Below are 20129 nucleotides of genomic sequence, written 5' to 3'. Positions count from 1 at the left end.
CTTCCTTCTCCTGCCCAGTGCCCTGCCCTGAAAGCTCCTATCATGTGCTCTTCTCATCTGGCACGGCGGACAAGAGCGTCTTTAGGGCTCCTCCCTCTCAGGGCTCCTGGGGTGTATTTCTAGCTCATGACTCTCTCTACTGGTATATCCTATTTCTTCCTGATCTCTTGTTCTCAAGATTCCCATGCATCTTTCTCTGTCTATTGGAGGGCCAGGACTACATAATATCCCTCAGGGAAACCCCCCTCCCTATACCTAAAATTGTTTTGTACCACTTATAAGAGTGTGCTTAAATATATCTGTTGACCAAACAAGGGGATGAAATATAATCACTGGTCACAGGCTGTCAAAGCTGGGAGAGCCCTTAAATATCTTTCAGGCCAGGCCCCAAGTTTTACCAATGAGGAAACTGAGGCCCAGGGAAGGGAGGGGTCACACAGCCCAGGGTCACACAAATGACCACTGGCAGAGCTGAGCTAGAACTCAAGTCCACAGACCCAAGCAATGCTCTTCCCACTAGCTGCACTGTCTCCCACACCTCACCTCCCTATCTGAAGGCCTCCACACCGGGCGGCCACAGCAGCAAAGAAAAAGGAAACCCATTACCTTCCCCAGCGGGCGTTGTTCCGGAGCCAGGAGATGGGGCTGGCTTCCAGGCCGTACATCACCGTATCCCCATAGTCCACAAAGGGCTTGTTCAGTCTGGGAGGAGGGGAGGGAGAGGAAGGGCAGAGTGCAGGGGTCAGACAACGACAATGACAGAACAAACATAGCGCACGGAGACCTGGGCCGGTTCCCCATCAGCCACCCGAGACATACCACTGAGTCCTGGGTCTGATGCTTTCAAGGAGCATAAGTCTTACGTCAATGGGATGGTTACCTTCCTTATAATTAACAACCATCTGGTAAACCTTTTCAATGGGGTAAATATTACAAAGCACGGAAAACCAGAATGTGGTCTCTGTCCACTGGATATAAGTAAGTGCGACAGATGACAACAAGCTAAGAAAGAACACAGAAATCGCCAGGGAAAGGCAGTGCTGTGATGACTAGCAGCCACCTTCAGGCAGCACAAAGAGTCCAGAGTGATCTCTGTTAAGTGCTCACTTTCAGTGCTGGCAACGGAACCCCAAAGGACAATCTGTCACTCGAGAGGTGGCCCGGAGGGCTCTCACCTGTGGCAGAAGTGGTGAGCGCACTTCACCAGGATACCCATGCAGTGCACAGCCACGAGGCCTATCACCAGCAGGCTGAGGGGACCCATCTGCGGACAGGCGTTGTGGGTAAGAGGGGGAGAGACAAGCAGACAGAATTAGAACTGGATTTGCAAATGATCAAAACTTTACTAGGGAACCTTCCAATGACAGAACTTCCAGCAGAGCTTTTGAGAGACAAATGTGCTCACAGAGATGAGCTGAGTAGGACGGGCACCACCTGAACCTCAGCAGGCCTTCTAGAGAATCAATCTCCCGGAGGAGAATGACACAAGATAAGGCTATTCCGAGACTGTTGCCAATAGGCAGAATAGAAGGCTCCTGGGACTGTCTGGGAAGAAGAGACAGGCTAAGGGGTGGTGGAAGGGGGAGAGTTCTCTCTGGAGCAATGCCACAAGACCATCCTTAGCTGAGGACAATCCCCGTCGCTGAGCTTCTCCGACTTTAAAAGAAACCAGAATGGCTTTGGACAGGCAGCCTATAAGGGGAGGATCATGAAAGACAAAAATAAGATTCTCAGAGTTGGCCATCTAACGGCAGGGCATGGAAGGACTGTGTAGAAAATGGACAGACTTCTGTTACTAACTCATTAGTTAATATTATTGATAGAAACTGCCAGAAACTTTTCAAGTACCTCCTCCTCGCCTCAAAGTAAGCTCCATGAGGGAAGGAATCGTTGTCTGTTTTTATTCACTGATAATATTCTAAGAGTCTAGTATAGTGCCTGGCACACAGAGATCCTCAATAAATATCTTTAGATGAATGAACACCTGAACTTTGCTTTTTCTCAACTGAATTTGAAAAAGAAAAGCTTCCCATTTTAAAATGTTTTCCATGAAGTAAATTAAAAAAAAAAAACCATTGTCTCCTAAAATTTGTCACAATACTTCCTTGCACCGACGCAGACCCTTACCAAGATGCCTGCATTTCTCACGGCCAGAGGCAGCCCCAGGAGTCCTGTGCCAATGTTGCTTTTTAATAGGTGGATCAGGGTCTGGAACCATCTGAAGTGGGAAGAAGGCAGACAAGGGCATGTTAACAATAATGAGAGCTAGCATTTACTGAGCAAGCACTTAGCACTGTGCTAAGTGCCTTCATGAGTTATCTCATTCAATTTCCAGAACAACCCTATGAGATAGGTATTAACTTCACCTTATGCATGAGGGAGCAACTTGCTCAAGGCCATGTACCTTGAGTGTGAGCCTAGATTCAAACCCAGGCTGTCTAGCCCCTGAGCCCACTCTCTTAGTCACTGGGCTATAAACTCTGTTCCCTGAGGCATCTGAAAAGTCCACCTCTCTTGGAGATTAGATCAGAGGGACAGTGGGGGTCTGCAGTTGTGGTGTACTTTTCATTAAAAAAAAAAAAATGTCAAATGCCTAAGATTGGAGAAGCCCTCTTCACACAGTCACCTAGTTTATCCTTCTGCCTTGAGGACACAATTTTCCCTCATCTGTTGTACAGACTGTCTGCCTGAAGCTGCAACTGTAAAGTCTCTCAAGTGTCCTCATTATTTTTTCACTCAACAAATACCACCTATAATGTGTAAAACATTGTGTTAATGCAATGGTGGAAATCAGCATGAACCAGATACGGACCTCAGTCTCTAGAAACTAATAAAAGTCTCCAAGGAGATAAGGCAGACACATTAACAACCACCCAAGGTAGAAAGATCCCTGTCCTAGGAAAAGCCCAGGAACAGTGCCCAGGGAGGGGCAGGGAGGTGAGGGTTTGTAGCGTGCAGAGACCTGGGCTGAGCCCAGCAGGGCCCTATGCAGGGCTCTGTGTGTGTGCCAACAGGGAAGAAGAGCCTGGGAACACGCGCCCAGACACAGGTGTGAGCACCAACACAAAGGAGCGTGTCAGCTCTGTGGCCACTCAGGTTGGGTGAGGATGGGCATTCCATACAGAATGGGAGCTCCTCAAAGGACTGACGTCAGTGGCCTCATCTTTAGCATTTTCCATCCTCTGTTACTCCAGCAGGATATGGAAAAGATCAAACATGGTACCACAGACTTAATCAGGATTTGGCCCCTGGCACTGTCTGGAAATTCTTCTGCGCAAATAACCTAAATACCTCCTAAATGATGCTTCCACATATTTCTTCAAATCTGCAATTCAGTAGAAACTGAAAGCAAGTCATGTGTTAACTTGTGAAGACCGTAATAAATAAGACCCATCTACACTCTCTGGAAAGGAATTTTACTTTCTGTAACCTTTCTCCGTCTACCTCCAGGAAGAAAATCTCTTGACCTTCCTACTGTCTCCCAAGCTTCTCAGGCAAGATCAAGAAAACTGCTTCAAGTCTGAATGAGAAGAGGCAAGCGCTCTCCTGGATTAAACTAAAGGACTGTAAGGGTCCAGGGGTGACTCGTTCATTATCAGTGGCCAGTGACCAGGAGATTAAGTGCAGGATGATGGACTAAGCAAATTTCTATCTTGGCAAATGTTTAATCCACTTAAGGTCAAAGATAAGCACTGTACCAAAACCACCTGCCTACCAGAGGCCTCCCCAAAACGCCTCTGAGCTGGGTTTCATGGGAGATCAGGTCCCTCCAGCCCTGGCTCTGCCATTAACTCCATATGGCAATTCCCTTCCCTTCTCTGGGCCTGTTCTCTCACCTGTAGAGTGAGGCGACTGGACCAGAACAGCATACTTCAGCTCTGCAACAGCAGGATTCCAGGCAATTGACCAAAATCATGCTTTTTAATCAATGGCCATGAGCTGGGATTACCCAAAACCATACGAGCTATCACAAAATCAACTCCATGGACTGCAGAGTTTTAACTGCGGGGGGTGGGAGGGAGAAATAAGCCTCACAAATCTCTGTCGTCTCTTGACGCTCCAAATCTGTTCTTATACTTGTTTGTCTTAGGTCTCCTTTATACACTTATAAATTATTGAGGATCCCAAACAGTTTTTGCTTATATGGATTATGTCTGCTGACGTATATTATATTATAAATTAAACCAAGAAATTTAAAAACATTTATTAATTTAAAATAACAATAAACCTATTACATGTTAATATAAATAACCAATTTTTAACAAAAAGTAACTCTATTTTCCAAAAAGTATAATGTGAGAAGAAGGACACTATTTTACTTCTTTGCAAATCTCTTTAATGTCTTGTTTGACAGGTGGACTATCTACTTCCGCATTCAAGCTGTTGTGATATGTTGTTTTGGTGGAAGTACCTGAAGAAAATCTGTCCTCACACAGACATGTAGTTAGAATGTATCTTAATAGCCTCTTCTGACAATTGTGATAATTTTTCTTTGATACTACACCAAAACTCGACACATGTAGTTTCTTAGAAGTTAGCTGTAATGTGGAATCTGACCTTTTCATCCTCTATTACATGAAAACCCACCAGTGATCTTGCTCCTTGGATGGATCTTTTACCCACGCACAATTTTCTAACATCGCCCTTTGGTCATCTGGGAAGATACTGATTCCCTGAGCTATGTGGATCTTCCAAATGCTGGCACATTTCATTATACGATATCAAAAAAAATCACATTCATTAATATCATCCCTAATCTCATCAGAAAAGTCTTTGAGTAGAGGGAAGCTGTCAAGGTCACAGTGCTTGATATGAGTTTTTTTTTTCTGATTTTGCTCGAAAGCTCAAATTTCACTGTGGGCAACAAATACTACTGATTGTTTTTCTTGAGGTGACAGTATCATTACCTTCATTTTCAAGAAAATGTCTGCCAAGTACTCAGGTCTGAATGACCTATAGTTTGTTAGTTGTTCAGTAGAAGTATTGCATGTGTACTTTCCATTTTGTCACACAGAATATTAAAAGACCTGTACTGAAGGGTCAAGATTTAACAAAATTAGTAACTTGACTGCTTCATCAAGGACGTGCTTAAGTGAAACCGGCTTATTTTTTGTATATGTATATGTGTGACAGTGAAAAATACGATGACAAGCATAATTTGGTGCCACCGTCTTGATTTATACTAAGGCGCCAGCAATTTTACCCATCATTTCTTCTGAACTATGAGTGCAGATGTCAACACAGTGAAAAAACAAATCACATCTTAGTATTATTATGAAAACAGTTTTGACTTCGTGGGCTTCTTAAAATGGTCTTGGGAGCCCTAAAGGGTCTGAAGACCATACTTTGCAAGTGGCTGCTCCAGATAACCTACAGAAGACCAGTTTCAGTCAACTGGTTTCTCAGCCTGCCAGCCTGGAGAAAAAGTAACAAAGCCTGATCAAGAGCAGTATAATGTAGCTCAATAGGGCAACAAGAAAACTTTGCCCAGAAGAGTAAAAAATGAGGCTGTCATCAAAGTAGTCGACAGCTTGATAGCATTCAAATGTTAGGAAATACTCTCACCAAACACATCATCATGGAAGCATCTGGGGTTCCTACTTGCACTCCTGATTAGGGATTTTTACTGAGCCCTAAACCCTTACAAGAGCCTGGTGTGTACATGCTCTTTGTACATGTAACAAAGTACATATACTTTGCTTCTTGTACTTCGTTCCATGCACTTTTTCCATATACTTTGTTCCTGGGCAAACTAGATAACATGGTGGGGCAAGTCCCAGTAAACAGGAACCCAGCTCAAAAACTTGTCCCTAACACTTCTCACCTATTGAGCTAACTAGGTCCCAAATCAGCTTATACTTAATCATACCTGGCATGTTTCTACACATAACATGCCAGGCTTGTGTGGATCCAGACCCCAGGAGAGTACTCAACCAACCCTCCAAGTCCCAAGGGAGTACTTTTCCCTGTACCACTTATGATGGGATTGTGATACCTGCCATCACTTACAGATGGGCTTTCCTGGTCACCTACCTTGTATTACAATGTCAGGGCAGGATGGGCCCTCAGAAAAAGTACACCCTGGAAAATGTCCCAAAGCAAGGACAAGGGAAGCATCTTCCAATTGGTCAATTTCCAGCAAACAAGGGGAGATAATTTACAGTTGACCAGTAGTTATAATCCAATGTGAACAAAAAAGAGAGATATTCAGAATAGCTGACAACCACGCATTATCTCCAATACATACAAAACCTATGAGCTGGGCTTCCCTGGTGGCACAGTGGTTGAGAATCTGCCTGCCAATGCAGGGGACACGGGTTCGAGCCCTGGTCTGGGAAGATTCCACATGTCGCGGGGCAACTAGGCCCATGAGCCACAACTACTGAGCCTGCACGTCTGGAGCCTGTCCTCCGCAACAAGAGAGGCTGCGATAGTGAGAGGCCCGCGCACCGCGATGAAGAGTGGCCCCCACTTGCAGCAACTGGAGAAAGCCCTCACACAGAAACAAAGACCTACCACAGCCATAAAAATAAATAAATAAATTAATTAATTAATTAAAAATTAAAAAAACAAACAAAAAAAAAACCTATGAGCTACCACCCTGATGTTACTAGCTGGTTGGTTTTGAACTTCAGGGAAGTCCCTTTAAAAATGAAAATCTAGGGAATTCCCTGGCGGTCCAGTGGTTAGGACTCTGCGCTTTCACTGCCAGAGCCCGGATTCAATCCCTAGCTGGGGAACTAAGATCCCGCAAGCCTCGCGGCCAAAAAACATAATGACAAAAAAAAAGAAAAGAAAAAAATAAAAATGAAAATCTAGACCCCATACGGCAAGCGCTGCATAGACAAGCTGATGCCTAAGAACAAGGAGCAAAAACTGGAAAGGAAACTAGAGAGAGAGAAGCTTGGAAGAAGTATTTCACAGTAACAAGAGTGACTTCTGAAGGGAAGCTATCAAATGTCATTGGCTGCATCTGACACTCCTTCCACCTGGGGGAAGCCAATTAGGTAGGTAAGGTTAGGGAAAAAAGAGGAAAGACAGTCCTCACTGCTGCCAGTTGTGGTCTAAGCAATCTTTTCCATCAGCTAACACTGCAAGCAAATGGGGGAATCTACAATAGCATGCCACAGGAGAAAGAAGTTATGGAGACTGAATCTTTATGAGCAGAAAACCAGCTAGAAGTGGAGAGGGGCTTATAATGTGGGCTGACCATCTCCTCTAGTTCTGAGTTCACTAGGGAAAATGCCCTGCACTGGGAGAGATTGCAGCCAGGCAGAGCTTCACCAGTAATGAACTCCAAGAGAAGCTTCCATGGTCTCCTTGGGCAGTCACAGTGGGATAGTGTGAGTCAAGGACATAATGGATCCCTCAGTAAGTCACACCCAACCCACAAGGGAGCATAGAGCGGGTGATGGCAGAGCCTGAGGAATAAACAGAAGGGCTGCAAAAGATGGAATGCTGGGGTCCAGAGAAAATGTCGGGGCTCTGCTGACTTTCAGAACTGAGCCAGACAACTCAATGGAGTAGAAAACCCTCCTCTGAATCTTTTCATTTGAAGGGTGAGTCAGTATAGCTTCACGGTGGGGGTCCAATTTTATCTCACATTTGGAAAAACTGAGGCCCATAGAGGGCCAAACTCACCCAGATGAGACTTGGAATTCAGTTTCCAGGGGAAGACTTAAGCCCTCCTAAGGGCATGCAAAGCAGATCATCTTTAACAGCCCCTTGAATCTTTTAAGGGCAGGAGAAGTTATTCCTCCCTCTTCCTACTTCTTCCACCAAATGTCCCAGTTGATTGGTGATGGGGACAGAAGTCTGGGGGAGACTTTGCAAAGGAGGCTTCCAATTGGACTTGGAGGCATTTAAGGTTCTAGCACAGACGACTCATGGTTCTAAATTAAGAGAATGTTCTCTCTAGAAGTTTTTCTGATGTTCAGGCTCTTACTGGGCACCAGCCTTCTGGGACCACACAGGTGAAATGAACAAAGAATAAGAAATAGACTAGAGAGTGGCAGACAAGGAGCGCAGATCTCAGCACCATTACTCACTCAATCTCTTTACCTCTTACTTTCATCTGTAAAGTAGGGAATTGATAAAATAGGGGAGCAAAAATAACTCTAATGGAGATTACGTTACTAATACAGAATTTAGGAATACGAATCCCACCCAGGAGGGTAGACAGAACAGCTACTTACGTTGTGCCGTTGCTTTCCCCGAACCGCTGGTAGGATCCCGAGGAAGAGAAGTTGTTCAGGCCTTCGGACGGACTCTCCTCCGGGCTCACGTCGGTGGAGCTGTAGTCACGGTAGTCCTCGTTCCGAAGTCTCTGCGTGGACATGGTAACTGGGGGGACAGGGGCAGCGCTAAGACCACCAGTGGCTGGGGTCTTTAGCTCCAAGCCTGGGGTCGGCTCTGGGGCAGAAGCAGCCATTGCCACAGTAGTTCAGTGACAGCTGCACTATGGATTAAGTACAATGAGGTTGCCTGATACCAAGAGAAATGAAAAAGGTACAAAGTACACATGGGCGGGCTGAGCTCTCTTGGCTTCTCCCTCGCAACCTATCGAGTCGATGCCACACTCACAAGTTTCTAAATTTGCCAGCACACCTGGACAGAGCAAAGGTGAGGCACGGCTTGGGAGGGATGGGGGAAGATGCAGACGGGCACTTCTAGACAGCCTGTCCCGTTCCTTAGGCTGGGATTAACGACCCCTTCCTTTGAGCTAATGTCTTGGACCCTGAACAATACTGACATTGTATCTACATCCATCTTCCCCAAGAGCAAGCTCTCAGAGGATGGGAACCTAAATATTCCTAGCTGTATTCTATTTTTCCTCTGCATTTGGTCCAGAAAGAGCCTTCTGCATTCCAGAAATCCCTTCTAGATCATCTAATTCTGCTCAAACTCGCCACCAGGTCCCAGAGCCACAGATGACCTTCTCTTTCTCTCTGCCATGACTTCTGGTATGTCCTATACTCTTTGGACGTCATCAGTGATGCTCATTCCCTCATCCTAGGACTCCTTTCTTGCAACCAGCCTGCATACTTTGAAATGGCAGCTGAAAGCAGCGCAGAGGAAGACCAGGAGCATGAGAGGGGCTCACCACTGGCCCTTGTGGCAACATCTCCCCGTCGCAACCCTTCTCCCTTTTGCCAATTTTTCAAAAGCTGGTGAAAGAAGAAACCCTTCCTATTGTGTGCTGAGGAAGGATGGTGAGGGTGGTGTCCCGTGAGTGGAGTTTTTTTAATAATTATACACCAGAAAAGAGAAATACAAGGACTTCGCTAAGATACACTATAAGGATACATTTTGAGAGCTGTGTAGGCTCCCAGAATCCTAGAGACGGTTGCTAAAAGAGCCTTCGGAGGTCACTCCAAACTACTCATTTCACATATGAAGAATCGTTCCCCCAAAAGATGAAGGGACCTGCTCTGCTACAGCCAGGTAGCACCAAGCCGTAAACATACATCCTGACGCCCTGCCTAAATCTGGAAACACCTAATGAATACGCTGCCAGTTGCAGTGATGGAGTATCATAATGAAAGAGAGTCAACTTCCTCCAAGAATCCGCAATCAAGTAAGGAAGAAAAGGTCCATGAACATTAAAAATTACAAATAAAAATCCTTCTGACACTTGGCAGACTGGCACAACCAGCTGCCTAGCAGGGGCTCTCCCCCAGCACGTGGCTGGATGCCCATCCTGAGTCTGATGTGCTACCTCAGATGCCTGGTGAAGAGACAGGACCTCTGATGGCCACCACAACACGCCGTCCCGCCCAACATCCATCACTAGCTGCCAGAGAATAGACAGCTCTGTGTCAAGTGCTCCCAGAGGTCCAGTCCCAAGGGACTCTTTGGAAACTGACCCCACCTAGCACCTGAGTGATCCAAGGGTGATCTCATTTTTCTCCCACCAACTATAATGGAGGAAGGACCCCACGTAATCTCGCGAGGAAAGTGCTTGACAGAAAGCCAGTGAAGGGCTTGGAAGTCCCAGAGACTCAGGAAGTCCCTGCCTCACTTCACCACCAGAGCCAACTCTGCTAGATATCTAAGTCTGCATCATTTATTCACATGGTGGGGGAATTCAAGGAAGTCATCTAAGCTCTGGGGCAATGAAATTCATAAGAGGGCCAGGAAACAAAAAATCTATTTAGTATCTCAATATGAACAGTTGAAAGATGCTATTCAGGCAAAAGCAATTAAATTAATTTCTATGAATGTCAGAAGGCCTGGGTGCTAAAGCTGCCTCTAACACCAGTTTGCTCAGTAGCCTGGAGCAATTCTCCTTATTTGTCTCGGGTCTTAGTTCCACATGCTCAAAAAGGCGGGGGTGGGGTGTATGGTGTACTAAACTATTGCTCCAATATTCCAGGAATCAATTAATGCAATTCTTTATGCAAACAGCAGCTAATTTCTAGTCTCTTCCAATATACCAAAAGCGTCTGAGGAACACAGCCTTCCAGGTGAACCCTGCATATTACTGAGGGAGAGGGACAGAAAACAGGCACTGACAAGTTCCCCAATCCCTCCTCATCAACCAAAAACCACTCTTGCTTACTTGGTACAGACGCTCAATTTATTCCAAACACTGTAAAGAGGGCTCTTTATGTTGTGACCCACAGCAGATTATCACTAAGAAAACTGCTCAGAAAGAAGCTGAAATCTATAGATCAAAAGTCCAATGAACAACTGCAGGATGTGGAAGATGTGGCTTGGCAACTGTGTGCATGTTGAAAAAGGAAAAAAAAATGCTACTTATGGGTTTTAGTTGTTGATAAGCTCAGCAGAAATCAATGATATCATAATAGACACCAATTCAACTAATGCAATTCTTGGTTGCACTACAACAAGAGATAACCCCAGGGAGATGACAGACTGTTCTTTTCTGCCATACCTTGTATTCTGTTCCAGGCAGCACACTATAAAGGGGATAATGATAAACTGCGGTATAGCCAGGGGTCAGCACCAAGGTCATGAGGGGGAAGAAAACCAGCTAAATGAAGAACGGTTGGAAGCCCTGAGAAGTTTCAACCTGGAGAACTGGCAACTCGGGAGGTAAAAAAACTGTCTTTAAAATCTGTCCTAGGGATCAGATTTGTTCTGTGGAGCCTCAAAGATTACTCAGAAACAGGATCAGTAGGTAGAAAGTAAAGGGAGGCAGGTCCTTGGCTAGACATAAGGAAGACAACTATCAAAAGGAGCTGTCCAGGGCTTCCCTGGTGTCACAGTGGTTAAGAATCCACCTGCCAGTGCAGGAGACGTGGGTTCGAGCCCTGGTCCAGGAAGATCCCACATGCCGCGGAGCAACGAAGCCCGTGCACCACAACTACTGAGCCTGCGCTCTAGAGCCCACAAGCCACAACTACTGAGCCCGCATGCCACAACTACTGAAGCCCGTGTGCCTAGAGCCCATGCTCTGCAACAAGAGAAGCCACCACAATGAGAAGCCCGCGTACCGCAACGAAGAGTAGCCCCCGCTCACAGCAACTAGAGAAAAGCCCGTGCGCAGCAACAAAGACCCAATGCAGCCAAAAATAAATAAATTAATTAATTTTTTTAAAAAAGGGAGTTGTCCAAATGGATCGCTCTAGGAGATAGTTCCTTATCCCTGGAAAGATCCAAGCAGAAGCCCCCTCTCAGAGCTGCTAAGCAGGAATTGAAGCACTGTAGAGGGTGGGTGCGGTCACTCCCTGGAGTGCCTTCTAGGGCTCTTTCTGGCAACCAAGGCCTCCTCCTCTTCTCTCTAGCTGTCCCCACTGAGTGCAAGCCTCCATGGCCACCTTGCCCTGGGCTCTCTGTGATGAAACCTGGTTTCTACCGTCTAGTGCTATAACTGCCATTTCCTGCCCTGTGGGAGATTTTATTAGACCCTGTTAACTGTCCAAATGATGGATGTAATATTTAAGAGTTCAAGACCAGCTCTTCCATCAGGTTCTTGAGGACAATGAACAGAGTTTATACAATATGTGTGGCCCATCAACACAAAGTAAAAATCTCCATAAGATATTTAGACTCAAAAGAGTGTACTAAGGGACTTCCCTGGCAGTCCAGTGGTTAAGACTCTGCACTTCCAGTGTAGGGGGTGTGGGTTCGATCCCTGGTCAAGAAACTGAGATCCCACATGCCACGTGGCACAGCCAAAAAAAAAAGTGTACTACATAAGAAAAGTCTGCATGTTTACTGGCAGATATATATATGTATATATTGTTGTTTTCAAGTGTACATTCAACCAAAATTGCATTGAAATATCAACTATTTGTATAACCTTGATAAACTTTCTTCTTTTTCTCATATAAACTATTTTTAATTAATCAATATTCTCATTATTTTAAGGTTTTTTTCCACTTATTTTATATCTACTCTTCCTTGAATCTACACAGTACACACACTGATGATCTTTAGTTGTAATATAATGGTCCGTCATTATATTAATAAAATAATTTGATTCACTAGCTCCCAACTGTTGGCTTTTGAGCTTTTTTTTTTTTGGCCACACTGTGCACGCAGGCTGTGGGATCTTAGTTCCCCGACCACGGATTGAACCTGGGCCCCAGCAGTGAAAGCACTGAGTCTTAACCACTGGACTGCCGGGGAATTCCTGGATTTTATCATTTTTATTTTTGCTATTTCTGATGAATGGGTGGCTCCTTGTATTTATTTTATTTTACATTTCTTTAATTTCCAACAAAGACCACTGATAATAAAAACTGTAAGAGCATCTTTCCCCCACCTATCAGACTCATACTTTTGAAAATACTAAACTCATTTTTGAACTTACTTTTGAAAATACTAAAATGTTCTCAAGATAGCTATTTAAGACTTAGTGATTAAATTCTATTCCAAATTCAGTAAAATAAACAAGATGAATTCCAATAAGGGAAGGAGAATCCATCTGTATGAGTTTGTAGGTCTCTTTCAGGGCACACGGGAAGGTCGGGGAGAGGAAAAGAGAGGAGGGAGGGAGAGGCAGTACTAAAGTGTTAGCTTCATTACTAAAATTTAAACAATACTTCTAAGGGTGACTTGTAAACACATAAAAAATTATCCTCTAAAAACCATTAGAACTAATAAGTTCAGCAAAGTTGCAGGATATAAGATCAATATACAAAAATCAGTTGTATTTCTTTGTACTTTCAATGAACAATTTGAAAACAAAATTGAGAAAACAGTTCTATTTACAATAGCATCAAAAAGAATCAAATATTTAGGAAGAAATTTAGCCAAGTAGGTGTAAGACTTGTACATGAAAACTGTAAAACATTGTTGAAAGAAATTAAAGAAGACCTAAATAAATGAAAAACATCCCAATATTCATGAATTAGAAGACTTAATACTGTTAAGATGGCAATATTCCCTAAATTGATCTACAGATTCAATTGAATCCCTATCAAAATCCCAGCTGCCTTTTTGCAGAAATTAACAAGCCAATTCTAAAATTCATATGGAAATTCAAGAGGCTCAAATTAGCCAAAACAATTTTGGAGAAAAAGAACAAAGTTGGAGGACTTCCCAACTGCTACACAAAGCTACAGTGACACCAAGACAATACAGTATTGGCATAAGGACAGACAGATAGATCAACAGAATAGAATTTAGAGTCCAGAAATAAACTCTCATACCTACGGTCAATTGATTTTTGACAAGGGTGCCAAGACAATTCAATGGAGGAAAAAATAGTCTTTTCAACAATTGACACTGGGACAACTGGATATCCACGTGCAAAAGAATGAAGTTGTAACTCTACTTCACACCATATATAAAAATTAACTCAAAATAGGTCAAAGACCTACATGTAGGGGCTAAAACTATAAAAACTCTTATTAGAAAACATAGGTATAGGGCTTCCCTGGTGGCGCAGTGGTTGAGAATCTGCCTGCCAATGCAGGGGACACAGGTTCGAGTCCTGGTCTGGGAAGATCCCACATGCCGCGGAGCAACTAGGCCCGTGAGCCACAACTACTGAGCCTGCGCGTCTGGAGCCTGTGCCCCGGAACAAGAGAGGCCGTGACAGTGAAAAGCCCGTGCACCGCGATGAAGAGTGGCCCCCACTTGCCACAACTAGAGAAAGCCCTCGCATAGAAACGAAGACCCAACACAGACAAAAAATTAATTAATTAATTAATTAATTTAAAAAAAGAAAATATAGGTATAAACTTTTGTGACCATGGATTAAGCAGAGTTTCTCATATACGACAGCAGAAGCACAAGAAAAAATAGGTAAACTAGACCTAATCAAAATTTAAAATGTATATGCCTCAAAGGATACCACCAAGAAAGTGAAAAACAACCCACAGAATGGGAAAAATTTTCTGCAAATATATTACACTTCAATAATAAAATGAAAACCCAATTAAAAAATGGGCAAAGGATCTGAATAATATTTCACTGAAGATGTGAAAAAAGCCAATAATCATCTGCAAAAATACTCAATATCCTTAGCCATCAGGTAAATGAGAAACAAATATCACAATGAGATACCACTTCACACCCACCAGGATGGCTAGACTCAAAGACAGATAATAATAAGTATCTGCAAGGATGTAGACAAATTGTAGAGGGTTCCCTCTTACACTGCTGGTGGGAATGTAAAATGGTGCAATCACTTTGGAAAACAGTCTGGCAGTTCCTCAAAAGGCTAAACATAGTTACCATAAGATCCAGCAATGATTCCACTCCTAGGTACATACCAAAATGAAAATGTATGTCCATAGCAAAACATACACACAAATGTTCATAGCAGCTTTATTCCTAGTAGCCAAAAAATGGGGGAAAAAACCCCTGATAAATGGATAAATGAAATGTGGAATATTCATACAATGGAATATTATTCAGCAATAAAAAGAAATGAAATACTGATAGATGCTACAGCACGAATGAACCTTGAAGACATTATTTAAAGGGAAAGAAGTCAGTCACAGAGGATCATATAGTGTATGATTTCATTCATATGAAAGTCCAGAATAGGGAAACCTATAGACAAAAAGTAGATTAGTAGTTGCCTGGAGTTTGCGGTAGGGAGTTGGGAGGGATCAGGGGGTGACAGCTAAAGGGTTCAGAGTTTCTTTTGGGTGATGAAATGTTCTAAAATTGATTGTGTTGACGGTTGCACAACTTTGTGAGTTCAGTGGAAAAGCTATTGTACACTTTAAATGGTTGAATAGTATGCTATGTGAATTATATCTCAATAAAACTGCTAAAAAAAAAAACAGAACAGATTTCTGGGCCCAATCTGATTCAGCCTGAGCATTTTAATTTTAACAAGCTTCTTAGATGATCCCGATTACAGGCAGATTTATATAAAGCACTATGAAAAACAACACATATATATGATCTTATGATAGGTATACCGCAGGCCTCGCCTCCTACCAAAGTTCATGGATTGGTGATATACGCAAACTAAAAGTGCTACCTATTATTCTGAAACAATTACATTCTCTGGAACCCAGAGAAACAGCGAATTCTCTAGATATATGTTCTCTTCTCTGTTGCTGGAATTCCAAAAACATGAACAAGGACACAGACTGTGTTCCTATATGTGGTCTACAGAGAGGGAAGTGAAAATTTCTGACATCCGCATGATTTATTTTAGAGGACATCAGATAGGACGCCATCTGATCTACCAAAAAAGTACATTCCCTAACTTGAGACTCCTGCCTGAGAGGGTCTGGTGCAAGGACAGCCGCAAAACAGCTGCTGATATCAGCAGGCTCTGCATGGAAGCAGCTGAAAGAGCAAACACACTCACTTTTTACCCACAATTATAAAAATCTCTAAATGTTAGGACCAGGCATGACTGACAGGTGACCAAGCTCCAGTTTCCCATGTATAGGTGAGAAAACCAAGGCCCCAGCTGGTTAACAGTTTGGGATTAGAATCCAGCATACCAGATTCCTAGTCCAGTGTGCTTTCTAACAGACCATCTACTCTCCCTAAAATCTCCCTGGGAACAAAACTGGGGCAGGATTAGGTCTACAGGGGGAATCCTGAATAATAAAAAGTGCATGAGTTCAGAGCCTAGTTGTGTGACCCTGAACTCCCTTTGTCTCAATTTCCTCATCTGAAAAATGTCATTAAGAATGCTTACATCACAATATTGTTATGAAGGTAGACGGAAAAGATGTTAATTATGTTGCCTGGTACATAATGGACCCTCATTAATGGCAGCAACTGTGTTATTACTAGAGAGAAGTTCAAGGACAGAAGTCAGAAGTTCAAGTCAGGGAGTCACTACACAAATAAAGCGCTGCAGGACTTCCTCCATTCCATCACTCTGGAGAGCTGAGCCAGGTCTCCATCTTGGAAACAGTGATCTATGTGCCAAGAGCATCCCAGTAACCCATGTAGACAGATTCCTGGACTTCCTGGAAAAGGGAAGCACAGAGGAGTCTTTCCTACTAGAGAGGGTCATTGAGAACTGGCCCTGGGTGTCAAGGATTCCAAGAGAAATGTATGGGAGGAAAAAGAAGAGACAGCACCAAATACAGCATCAGGAGGTTTCTCTTTTGGCATAGCATATGCAGAATATCCTATCCACTGGACCCCACACTCATTAAATAGAGATTAGCTTTGTGTGCTCAGACCCAGTAAGGCCTGGCCAAAGGAAGGAAGTACAAGATTCCGCCAAGATCTGGGTTAAGACAATGTGAGCTTCCTCTATGGGAAAAAGAGAAAGCTAGCCTAGGACTCAGTGGGTAGTCACACACCTCTGGAAGAAAGTATGAGGACCTGTCAGCAAAAGTAGAAACCAAAGTTGAGAAAGCTAGCCTAGGACTCAGTGGGTAATCACACACCTCTGGAAGAAAGTGTGAGGACCAGTCAGCAAAAGTAGAAACCAAAGTCAAGAAAGCTAGCCTAGGACTCAGTGGGTAGTCACACACCTCTGGAGGAAAGTGTGAGGACCAGTCAGCAAAAGTAGAAACCAAAGTCGAGAAAGCTAGCCTTGGACTCAGTGGGTAGTCACACACCTCTGGAAGAAAGTATGAGGACCAGTCAGCAAAAGTAGAAACCAAAGTCCACTCACTCAGCCCAGCTCTAGGATCTCACTTCAGGTCAGGATGGAAAGAAGGAATATACCATTAACAGCAATGACTCGTCAGCATCTGACCCTTCAGCATCTGACCCTGGAAGAGGTATCAAGAACTTAAAGAACTGAGACACTGACTGGGGAAGAGAGGAGGTATAAAAAGAAAGAAAAACTGGAATATTTAACATGAGAATTGTTACCTGAGCAAAGGGGAAAAATAAAGCATTCACAAAAGTGGACCTCAGTTCCATCTACTCTACCTCACATCCCACATGCTAACAAGTCCAGTCCTAGAATTTCAAAGAACTTCTGAGTTAGAAGAAAACTTAAAATTTTATCTAGTCTGACCCTCTACCCAACACAATGACCTAATCTACAACATTCCCAAAAGTAATTGCCCAGTGACAATGACCTCCAGAGACAGGGACTGCCATGCTCTGTGTTGCAACATGCTAGAGGGCTAATTCTTTTAAAGTTCTTATGCTCACCCAAAAACCACTTCCTTTATGGCACTTCCATCCACCGGTCCCAGTTGTGGTCTCTGGAGCATTACAAAAGAAATGGAATCCGCCTCCTTACACTGCCTTTAAAATAGACAAAGCTCTGAGCACTTCAAGCTGCCACAGGGATGAGGCCAAATGAACAGATACACGCTTTAAAGGGAAAAACAAGGACTCAAGAGTAGACAATTATAAATGGCACAATCAGAAAACAAAAGGAGAGAGACTTAATAAGATCATCAGAGCAGGCTCTGTTACATAAGACCTCCACCCCAAACAGTCTCAAACCCAGAGCGAAGGGTCAAGTCTTTTGTGTCCTCTTGACTTCAAGAACATCTTTTAAAAAAACACACTCTAAACATACAATCACATTAATTACTGTAGACTAGGCTCTCAACAAGAATCAAAGAGGGCCTTGATCATATTTAAAATAATAAAAGTCAAAACCATTTTCAGCTATCAGCATTTAGCTTAGATCTAATACAGAGATAGGTAGAAAGAGGAGGTGGATTTCATGGTAACCTAGAAATAAGTAGGGAAACTGCTTCCTGGACAACTGAATTAAACCTTTTGCAAGGGAAATACTAATATATGGGAGAAAAAAATCTCTCTGAATAGAAAACAAACAGACTGAGATGCAGAGAATGTCACAGCAGAAGGAGACCTTAGGGATTCCACCCCATCACTGTTCAGACTGGGAAACCTAAACCCAAGCAAGGATGGGAGTCACCCAAGGTTGCAAAGCAAGTGTCAGAACTAGAACAAAATCTCCTGATTCCCCAGTCTCAGTTCTTTCCATTACACCACGCTGCTATCTTCTTTCGGCAAGCCTCAAATAACTGCAAAACATCCATCCGAAAGACCAGCATTCCCCAAATCTAACAAGCTATATTAAAAATAAAGCAAAGGTCTTGACATACTTCAAGTTAATGTTAGGGCTCTCCACAACCTCAGCTGGGAGCCACCTACATTCCCAGGAGTATACTCTGCTTGTTATTTCATATTTTGGTATGACTTACACAAAATTGCAGAACGGTTAGAAACAAAACCTACAGAATGATGAGTTTGCAGAAAAATCGGTGAACACTGAATCAGGGAACCACACCCAGAGCCAAGCCGATCCCGGCGGCGATGGAGAATGCAGAGCTAAAAAATGGAGAGGAATGAAAGAAAAGGGGATAGGAAAAGCGTGCTTTTTCACCTGTCAAGTTTTCTGCAGGAGGCAGTGTGGTGAAAAGCAAAAAGCCACTGGAGCTCAGGAGGACTTGGATTCTAGTCGCAGGGCTGCGACTAACTCACTGGATGACCTTAGGCAACCCCTACCGCTTCTTGGACCTCGATTTCCCCACGGCTCTAGAAAGGGGTTGCGGAAGATAATTTCCCAGAATCCTGGTAGTTTCGGTATTCTATGACCCAAAGACCCGCTATTAGCAAGTCCCAAGCAGGGTTCCTGCAGCTGGCGGGTAACCTGCCCGCGACGTCCGGACCCCTTTAGAAAGCGCAACAGAAGCCCTAGCTGGTCATTTCGGTGATTCTTCCCGTCTCGGGACCTCAGTTTCCACACCTGTCAAACAGGTCGGGGAGGTCAAGGGAGACAACGCGAAGGACTAGGGATTCTCCAGCTCCCCTCATCCAGGAGGAGTGCCCGCATCGCACCGCAGCTGCGACCGGGAAACCGAGGAGACTCGGACCCGCAGCCCAAGCCGGTCGGTGCCTGACCCGGAGCATCCGCTGAGCCCGGAGGAAGGCGACATGGGTCCAGCAGAAGGCGACGACCCGCCGCCAGCCCCAGGCCATCAGCGTGCGGACTCACCGCTCGGGTTCCGACACCGGCTCTGGCTCCAGCTTCAGCGCAGCAGCCCACCACTCCCTGCCTCAGCTTGGAGCCCTAGCCATCCCCACCCTCCGCGGCCCAGGCAGCCGCTTCCGGGCGCCGTCACGTGATCCAGGCTCCCAAACCCGAGGCCCGGGTCACATGCTCCCGCGGGCGGCTGCCCCGCCCCTCTCGCCGGGCTCGGGGGCTCGGCTTCGCAGCACCACCTGGCGACGGGAGCTGCCACTGCGGGAAGGACGGTGCTCGCGGGAACTGGGCCTGAGCCGGGCGTCGAAGATCCAGGCCCGGCGGAGAGTGCGGTCCCCTGAGCTGTGGGCTTGTGAAAGGTGGCTCAGTGTTACCCTCGCCATACGTTAACACGTCTCACTGAGCATATGTTGCGCTTAATAATCGAGAAATACTGCATCTTTTCAAAACGTTCGTCATACTTTTAAACGTTTGCCCAAACGTGTGGTTGCGACTGGAAATGGGGCGGTGAGGTAAGTCAACACCCTCTTTTTAATATGTTTTAAAAATGTAAGTAACATTTTTTAATGGCAACAGGGGGTGTATGTCTTATCTACGCTCCTCTCCCCTCCTCCTAGCAGGTTTTACTTTTAAAAATTATGCAGCAAAAAAAAAAAAAAAGCTATTGAAACAGGTACAGAATGGATACATCTTAATTATGCTGAGTGAAAGAAGCCAGAAAAAAAAAATTGTTTATATAATATTCTAGAAATTTTAAAATAATCTACACTGACAGAAAACACATCAGTGGTTTCCTGGGAAT

General features: G+C 44.3%; 1 protein-coding gene across 6 annotated transcripts in view; it reads right to left on the bottom strand.

The window, feature by feature from the left end:
* SLC36A1 (solute carrier family 36 member 1) overlaps positions 1-19446 on the bottom strand; it is a 161367-nt gene extending 141921 nt beyond the window's left edge. For 5 of the 6 annotated variants that reach the window (XR_009502437.1, XM_059917541.1, XM_059917538.1 and 2 more), the window contains exons 1-5: positions 19340-19446; positions 8196-8343; positions 2128-2218; positions 1176-1264; positions 607-702 (exon numbers count right to left, since the gene is read on the bottom strand). Coding sequence is in view for 5 of the 6 variants with exons in the window: in XM_059917541.1 (XP_059773524.1) it covers positions 607-702; positions 1176-1264; positions 2128-2218; positions 8196-8338 (419 nt within the window). In the remaining variant the exon portion in view is untranslated. Of the gene's footprint in view, positions 1-606; positions 703-1175; positions 1265-2127; positions 2219-8195; positions 8344-19339 lie in introns of those variants that run through there. The other variant, XM_059917539.1, reaches the window with a different exon arrangement.
* Between the last annotated feature and the right edge of the window lie 683 nt (positions 19447-20129).

This window comes from Balaenoptera ricei, chromosome 3 (genome assembly GCF_028023285.1).
Source record: "Balaenoptera ricei isolate mBalRic1 chromosome 3, mBalRic1.hap2, whole genome shotgun sequence".
Taxonomy (NCBI): domain Eukaryota; kingdom Metazoa; phylum Chordata; class Mammalia; order Artiodactyla; family Balaenopteridae; genus Balaenoptera; species Balaenoptera ricei.
The sequence above is the reverse complement of the archived record's forward strand: the minus strand, read 5'-3'. Positions and strand labels throughout refer to the sequence as shown.